This window comes from Sceloporus occidentalis, unplaced genomic scaffold (genome assembly GCF_023333645.1).
Source record: "Sceloporus occidentalis isolate IW3139 unplaced genomic scaffold, rSceOcc1.0.p SCAF_6, whole genome shotgun sequence".
In the NCBI taxonomy this organism is placed as follows: Eukaryota; Metazoa; Chordata; class Lepidosauria; order Squamata; family Phrynosomatidae; genus Sceloporus; species Sceloporus occidentalis.
Window position 1 is genome coordinate 142,866,473 of NW_028316986.1, and position 8,783 is coordinate 142,875,255.

Genomic DNA, 8,783 nt, shown 5'->3' on the forward strand with positions numbered 1-8,783 from the left:
TAAAGCTTTGCTATAAAGCAGCAGAGTTACAGAGAATAGGCTGAAGACCCTGACAAACTCTTCAAGCCTTCTCACTCTTGCTTCCACAGAAGTCTTCACACTTCTTCAGGATCCAGCTGGCTCTTGTATCTTCACCCAAGACACCAGACAACTCAGTAGTCTTATATAAAAGATCTACTTTATTCTACTATATACAGCTCCAAAACTATCCAACACAACTCCAATATTCCTCAACTATCCACTACTACCCACAAAATACATTGGGATTCATAGCAATTATTATAGCCCTTGGAGAACACCACCCACTCTTGTCAGTTTCCACCCAGTGGGCGTGTACATCCATTCTCATTGGTTCTCTTGGTTCATCCCATAATTAATGATTTCATCATCTCACCTTGTCCACTTAACAATTCTCAGGTGTGTTCAATTATCCACTTTGCACTTCTGTCCTTGGCATTTAGGACTTGCTAATTACATTACCTTTTACACCTGTGTGGCTTCTAATTGCTTTTGCTGAGTCATCCTGACTCTCACATACATGTTTTATTTCTTTCACTGTATATCCCATGTTGCTTTTTCCTTAACAACCCTAACCCTAGAGCAACATGTACGCATGCGCTGCTAGAATTGTGGAAAGTTTGGAATTTAAAGTGAACCCCTACACACATTCCTGCACCATTTTCACCTAACAATAAAAAAACGCTAAAATTTTAAATATTTACATATGTACAAGGGAGGTGATGGGGGATGGCAGGGGGACAGCGGTGGCAGCGGCGACAGCTGTGGCTGTGCATTGCAGATTCATCAAGAGCGCGGGTACCAAAGGAGAGGAGGCATCCATGATGCTGGTGACATTGGCAACATGCAAGCGGACAAGGATGCCAACACCAGCTGATCACCAGCTGGCAGGAGACCACCATTGTTCTTGGGCAGGGCGGGGGAAAAGTTTTAAAGGGGCTTGGGCGCTTTAAATGTGCACATAGGCTTTCTGCCGCCGCTGCTGAGTGCCGCAGCTGCGCATCCGCCAGCCGGCAAAAGAAAAAAAAAAGCCCCGTTTTTGGCCGCCCGTGCAGAAGCTGCCTCTCTCTTTGCAGCGTCCTCCGAGGCGGCGGTTTGGAAACTGTGGGTCAGAAACGGCCCCAGGTGAGGCGTCTTCACTGCCCCCCATGTGGAAGCCCCATACACCTAAGCCACGCCCCCGGGGTGGGCGGTCTGGAGGCTCCGTATTCAGCAGAATACACCTCCAAGACGTCTTCCCCTGCCCGTCTGTATCCCGCCATTATTCCAGTTAGAATCAGGGATGGTTGTACTCAAAGGTTTTCCCCAGAATAATTTTATTCCTAGATCATTAGAAAAAGTAACCAAAGTTAGAAATGTAGGCTGGAGGCTGTGCCTTTAACTTCAGTTTCACTTGTAGTACACAGTGCTCAAGTGCTTTCTCTTTTCTGCATGGGATGCGGAGCACAGGATCTTCATGACAGAACAGTAAAAGTTTTGGAATATTGTACCTTTCAAAAAGAAGACATGCCCATTCAGGGCTCTGGACCTAACAGTGAGCAAAGATGCCAAAGAGTTCTATGCTTGGCCAATTGTCTATAGCCTTATAAAATCTGAATCTTTATTGGCCAAATTGCCTACCAGTTTCCTTTACCCCCCCCCCCCCCGACTTATAAGTCTGGCGATGTCTGTGTAGAATCAAAAACATCACCCAGGAAGTCCCAAATGGTAGTAAAAAAGGCTTTGGGTAGTGAGAAATATTACTTTTTTTAAATAGTTTGGATAGGCCCATTGTCAATTGGATTACAAACTACTGTATTTACTAAAGATGATATCCTCCAGATTGAAAATGACAACAAGCCACTTCAAAAATGGTACGTTTTTGGTGTTGGGGCATCCAAAAGTACTGTCCCCACCCCTTTTTGCACTGAAAATGATTTGTTCCCAAACATTTAGCACAGGTCTATATAAAATATTTAACATAAATGACAAAGATCTAATTGTGCACTTTAGAATCTATCACAAGTGGAACTGGTATCTTCTTCCTCTCCTGATCTTGCAGCCTGAGGTCATTGTAGATTATGATGGAAGCAGGGGATTGCAGTGCAAGTATGCTATTGCATGCTTGCCTGAAACTTTATTTTCCTCTGATGTCTTTTCTGTTATATTGTCTTGCAAACTTTGAATCTCGGGTTAATGTTTTACTTACGGTAACTCACTGACTTTCTTGATGCCAGATAATCCATTCCATGATAGCACTACTTTAACTGACTTGCTTTTCTGTCAGTCTAATTCTGCAAAAAAAACAAACAAAAACCCAGCTCTATTAGAATTTTTTTTAGCACTTTCTTTTCACAATTCACACAAATGATAATGAGCTCCTGGTTTAGGTTGCAAGATATACATGATAATATGTATAGTCAGCGAGGAATTAAATCGTTCTCTTTTTCCCCCTGCATGCAAGAATGATGAATTTTAGAAAGTTTCTCTCTGCCAGGCAAATTACAAGAGTTTTCTCATATTAATGATTTTTTTTTTTTTTTTTTTTTTTTTGCATTCTGACCCTGTTTTGTGAAAACATTTTGTGCCAAAAAAACAACCTTGTACTTGTGCATAAGATGCTGTTTTCAATGTAAAACGTTGGGTTTAGTGCAAACATTTTTTGTTCTTGCTTTTGCACATTTTTTTCAACAAAGTCCTGAAAAATGGAGGGGGGGATTCACAGAATTAGACCATCTTTCGACAAGGTGGCGGAGTGGTTAAATGCCTGTACTGCAGCCATTCACTCAAAACCACAAGGTTGCGAGTTCAAGACCAGCAAAAGGGCCCAAGCTCGACTCAGGCTTGCATCCTTCCGATAAGGTCGCTAAAATGAGTGCCCCAGACTGTTGGGGGCAAATTAGCTTACTTGCTGTTCACCGCTATGATCTTTGGAATAGCGGTATATAAATAAAACAAATTATTATTATTATTATTATTATTATTATTATTATTATTAAGGTGCCTTGATGTATGCGTTCAGACCCCTTTTTATCTAGCTTTTTTTTTTATCATGCAGGGTGCTTTTTTGTAAAAGAGGTGTCCAGTCATGGGAGCCTTCATATGCATTATAAAGCTTCCCAGTTAAATTTTACAAATCCATTTGTGCTTATATTCTTTAGAACAAAAAAAGTACTTGGCTTTCAAGCTTTCAAATACAACTGGCTTGTTTTCAGGCGAAATAGGAAAGGAAGTGGTTGGTTGGCTATTAAAGATATTTAGACAAATTGTCATAGAATGTAAGAAATGTGTGTGTGTGTGTGTGTGTGTAGAATTAAGTATTGTACAGTAATCAGAATTCAATGTATGGATCTTTATAATATTTTTTTTAAATGATAAAATTATGTGAGAAGGCTTTTTTTAAAATTTCCATCTGTTTTGCAAATCTTAACTGGAATTTATTTTACCCAAGGTTCCAGCTGAGGTTGTCCAAGAAGAAGACATTTATTCAAATGTTGGGGCTAGAGAAGAAGAGGTTAGTTTTGTGTTTACAGTGCTGCAGAACAATGTTTGAAGATTCAATTGGTATCTTGAGCCTAAGATCAATTTGTTAAAAGGGGAAAAAAAGCAACAAGCCCTAATAAACCAAGCCATTCTGACAGTAGCATCTTAATCTACTTGTAAGAAAGACTGTATCCCAAACCACTCAGTGCTTTATTCCAAATGAAGAATCAGCATAGCTTCAGATGGACTGAGATCAATACACTTATTAAAGGTTGACGCTCAGGCTGTGCTAAAGAGGCACAGTTGTGAGATTTTTCTTTCTGCTTTAAAATATATTTCTATTTGACATTTAAAATAATTAAAAATAGTAAATAATAAATACAGGGACTTTCTTTTTTGCAGTGTAATTACTAATCAAAAGAAATAGAGAAATCCCACCATATAAAACATAGATAATTTTTTGACAGTGAAGGTGAATCTGTGGTATTCCTTAGTCCTTTCCTTCTTCCTCACCCCTTTCTCTGACTCATAAATTGTTTTTGTAGTACTGCTTTGTACACAGCAGTTGGGGTCCTGAAGATCATCCAGTAGCCTCAGGACAGTGTGAACTTCATCAGATCACAAAGTGATGAAAAAATTATGGAGTGATGTTTCGGAAGAGTAAGAGTCATTGCCCCATCTTATGCATTAGCTTCCTGACACACCAGTTCAAACTATTAGGGTGCAAATAGTAGGTTTGGAAGGATAAGGCTCTCTGTTTATTGTAACTTGACATTTGTACAGTTGACCCTCAATATCCACTGATCCTTTATCCATGGATTCAACCATCCAAAAATATAGAAATCCCAAAAAGCAAACCTTTCCACTACGCCACTGTATGTAATAGTACTGTGGTATCCATTGGGGGGGGGGGTCCTGGAACCAAACCCCAGTGGATACCAAGGGTCCACTGTAGTTAATTTGAACACGAATTTGACAAGAATAACCTTAGTTTAGTGGATCAAGGGTCTGTCAGTTCTAACATTGGCCAGATACTCATTTCTGAAGATAATTGTGTTTCACTGTTCCTAGCATGTAGTATTCAGAGGAGATTTGTTTGTTTTCCCCCCCAGAAACAAACTCTTCTAGAACATGGCGACATAACCCAAAAAACCCACAAAAAACTATGAATGCTTGCCATGAAAGCCTTTGACTTCACATTGCTTTTTTGTTTTTGTTTTTGTTTTTTGGCTTGTGGACATGGAGATTCTCTTTAGCCATCATGGAGTCCAGATTGTCATGTGGGAAACCTCCTTGGAGCCACATGCCAGTAGAGAGCATAGATTGAACTAAAACTAGGCATGGTTGCCCACTCTCCTGCAAGCATTGACACATATGTGCACACAATCCATTTACTCATGTGTGAACCTGTGTCTGCAACATTCATTCATTCATATCCTCCCACCATTCATTCAGAAACACACAGACATGCTTCCTATTCCACCACCTTTAGCTTACTTATGCAAATCAATTGAAGGAGGCTCCCTGTTCCGCAGTGAGGAAGGAAGGCATTTTTGGATGGGAAACCAACATGGGCTGTTCCTGACCCACATGATTGGGGTTCCCTGTGCCTCACTTTTTAAATAATATCCATAACTATTATTAATTGCTTCTTTGTAAGTTTTCCTTTAATTAGTACTTGTCTAAAAGGCACTGCCCCAAAATGAAGGTAAAGAGTGGCTTGTTCATAAATGAGAGCCTGTAGTAATAATATCGAAATATGAATTCTTACATTCTGTTTATGCATAAATTAAATTATTATTATTATTTATTATTATTTAATCTGCACTGCAGAAATGATACACTTTGACACTACTTTGACTGCCATGGCTCAATGCTGTGGATATTTCACCTTCTCTATCAGAGAGCTCTGCTGCCACAACTAACTACAAATATCAGGATTCCATAGGATGAACCCATGGTAGTTAAAGAGGTGTCAAACTGCATTATTTCTGCAGTGCAATTAGATCTAAGTTTATGTATATCCCACTCTTTCCCCAAGATTGGGATTCAGTGTGGGTTACGAATTAAATAGAATTAAACTATTAGCAGTATTAAAACAATTTAAAATTCTTTATCTTTTTAAAGCTAGAGAAATTTAAAGTACAATTGAAAACAATAATGCATACTTTTACAGCCCTGTCCTAAGATTGGGATCAAATTGTCTTACAAATTAAATAGAATTAAACTGTTAACAATATTAAAAGAATGTAAAGTGCACACTTTAAAAAGATAAAGAACACTTAAAACACCCTCTTACATGCCTTTCCACAAAAGGTCTAAAAGCCTGTCTGAATAAAAAAAAACCTTTGCCTGCTGATGGAAGGATAGCAAGGAGGGGGCTATTCTAACCTCTCTGAAAATGCCCTTTCTTGTGTTCCCACCAACTGTATCTGTGAAGGTGGTGGAACTGAAGGAAGAGCTTCTCCTGTGGCTTTTAGGGTCTGGGAGGGGACATACAGTCTGTCAGATAGACTGGATCTAAGCTGTATAGGGTTTTATAGGTCATAACCAGCAGTTTGAATTGTGCCAAGAAATGGACCACCACCCAGTGGATGTTTTGGAGCAGGGGATTGTATGATCTGTGTAACTAGCCCCATTTAAGATTAGAAAATGTTGTACATCTTAGCAGGTTTTTTTAAATAATGAAGGCATAAAGAATTAAACTTCCTTTATTTATTTTTTTGTGTAGTCTGCAGAAGAGGACAAAGGAAGTTATTATGCGGAAGAAGAAACAGAAGAAGAGGGAGAAGAAACAGCTGAGGAGAAAACGGTCTGTGCAGAATCCAGACATTTCAGTATATAAAAACTATGAAACAGCAAAAGTTGAAGTAATATGTAGAAGAAATTAGTGTCACCCTATTTCTTTATAGCAAGCATTTATTCAGAAGTGTTTATTTATAATTACAAATGAAAGAAAAAAATATTACTTTTGTCCCTCTCTTGCACTGAAGCAATGGAATTATCTTTTTCAGATATCTTTTTTTCTGTGCACAGGTTCACGTTATCCTGGGTTAGCTTCACAGTGGAAAGAAATGTCTAGAGGAAAGGCTGCTTGCAATCTGATCTGATCAATTCAATATTCCTTTGATTTATATGTAATTAGAAGAAACATCTGCAACTAGTTTAGTAATTCATAAAGAATAAATGTTAGATGCTATTGCAAAAGTGTTTTCCTTTGCAACTAATATGTACCATTTCTTAATGCCAGACTGAAATGAATGCCATGGTAGAATTAAGGAGGAAGACCTATATATCTCAAAGTGGAATCGTGCCTCCTGAGTTTTCTCTGCTACTTTGAAGGTTATATGCTTCTTACTAGGGATGCAATTTTGTGCTAACTTTCTTCTTAAAAGAAGTAATGAATAATTTTTCCCACTGTGAGAAGGTCTTTGAAAACTGAATAATTTCAAAAACTATTCTGATTTCAGGACTTATTCTGTGCAAAACTTCCATGTGGTTGTTTTTTTCTTTTAAGGCTTACTGACATGGTTTCGGTTCCATGAATATCCATTTTAATTCAATGAATTCAATGCATTTTAACAGTAATGTTTTATTTATTTTTATTTATGCATTAATAAGAATAAGAATAAGAATATTTATTTATAGCCCGCCTCTCCCCAAAGGGGGTGGGTTACAATAAAAATAAAACATAGTAAAATAATATTAGCAAGTGATTTTACATTACATTACATATATTTATTTGGTTGATGACCAGTAAAACAAGTGATTTTATCTGTATTTGATTTAATTTTTGTAAACCACTTGAGTCCCTGATTTGGGGGAAAGGCAATAAATAAAGGTAGTAATCATAATTCCCCCCCCCCCCGGAGGGCTCCCAGCATAAAATATTACTGTATATACTGTATGTTATTTAGCCAAATATAAATCCCTTTTCCTTCCAAGTTGCATGTGGTTGTGATATTTCCTATCCTTAGGGTTGGCGTCATCCAGTGTGGTAACTCATGGTGCAACCCACCCACTCCCAATGACCTCTTCCCATACCACACCTATCCTTAGTAATGTTTGTGGTACTAATATTATTTGTAAATTGTAATTTCCATATATCGCTGAATGTTATGTGACATAAACAACTAGCAAAATTAAAATTATATTTGTATATCTTGTTGAATTTGTTTAATGCTTTCCTGTAGATCCCTGAATTTTCCATCTGAACTTTTCCTTTCCAGTTCTATCTGTTGTTGGAATTGCTTTGTCATAGCTTCTTTCTCCTCCTTTATTGCCTCCAAAAAACTTGTATTTCTAAAAGAAAAATTTAAAAGCGTAAGAACATTTTAAAAAACCTGAGACCTCTCCTTTCTCTGCTCACTGTGCTTCACCCCGCTCACACCTTCTCTTCTACTGAGCTCTTGGGTATTAAAGGGGTGTGGGTGAATGCCACAGCCCATTTCTGCCAAGATACATTTGGGAAGCAGTGGTGTCACCCTATTCAGGATATACGCCACACATCACCTGGTGTGGCACATATCCCCTGCACTCCCCTAGTGACATCCCTGGATATTTGTATGAATACTGAAACTACACAGATGGGGCCAGTCTCATTTTGGTGATGTACCTGTATGCCATGCTTCAGAGTAATAGCATCACATGAAGAAAATTAAACTATGGGAAACATAAAGACTTGAGTCAATTTTAAGGGGAGAAAATCATGATGCCGTGGCTAAAAAAATGCTGAAGGGTAGTGGTAAAAAGCAACACCTTTCTGTTTGGTAAATAATATTTGTAGAGCATGAAAGATATTGACTCTGAAAACATTATGAAGCATTAGCTATGGGGTTAAAATGTTTGCCAAGATCTATAGGAATAATTTATTATCATTCTTTACTTTAGCAATCTATTATGAGCAAAGGAGTTTCTTTAATTAATAATGCCAAAACTGTCGATACAATGTATATTGCTTGATGAAGTATTTTCTTTCTCACTGAAATATTATAACTTATTAAAAAACAACAACCCAATCTGGATTGATTTACTGATTGTTTTTCCCTTCTTTGGTTACATGTCTTTACTTCCTTGATAGTATTCTATGGCTACAATTAAGTATTTTAAATCTTCCCTTGAAGATGGGATTGATATTGATCAAGGCTGAGCTATTAGCATCAGCAATTATTGGAGAAGAATGAGTTGGGAAAGTCTGCAGTGGTAACATCTGTGATCTTAGGCTCCAGCTGTACACATAGGAGGATTCATAGTTCTACGCATATGTACCCAGAAGAAAGCTCATTCAATGGGATATATTCAGA

General features: G+C 37.9%; 1 protein-coding gene across 11 annotated transcripts in view; it reads left to right on the forward strand.

The window, feature by feature from the left end:
- Positions 1 to 7,667, forward strand: part of LOC149311482 (doublecortin domain-containing protein 2C-like) — a 71,901-nt gene extending 64,234 nt beyond the window's left edge. For 6 of the 11 annotated variants that reach the window (XM_089528593.1, XM_089528582.1, XM_089528589.1 and 3 more), the window contains 3 exons: positions 3,449 to 3,511; positions 6,212 to 6,292; positions 6,731 to 7,667. In XM_089528593.1, coding sequence (XP_089384719.1) covers positions 3,449 to 3,511; positions 6,212 to 6,292; positions 6,731 to 6,820 — 234 coding nt within the window. In that variant the 3' untranslated portion in view covers positions 6,821 to 7,667. Of the gene's footprint in view, positions 1 to 3,448; positions 3,512 to 6,211 lie in introns of all 11 variants that reach the window. The other 5 variants (XM_089528587.1, XM_089528585.1, XM_089528590.1 and 2 more) reach the window with 2 other exon arrangements.
- Positions 7,668 to 8,783: the final 1,116 nt, after the last annotated feature.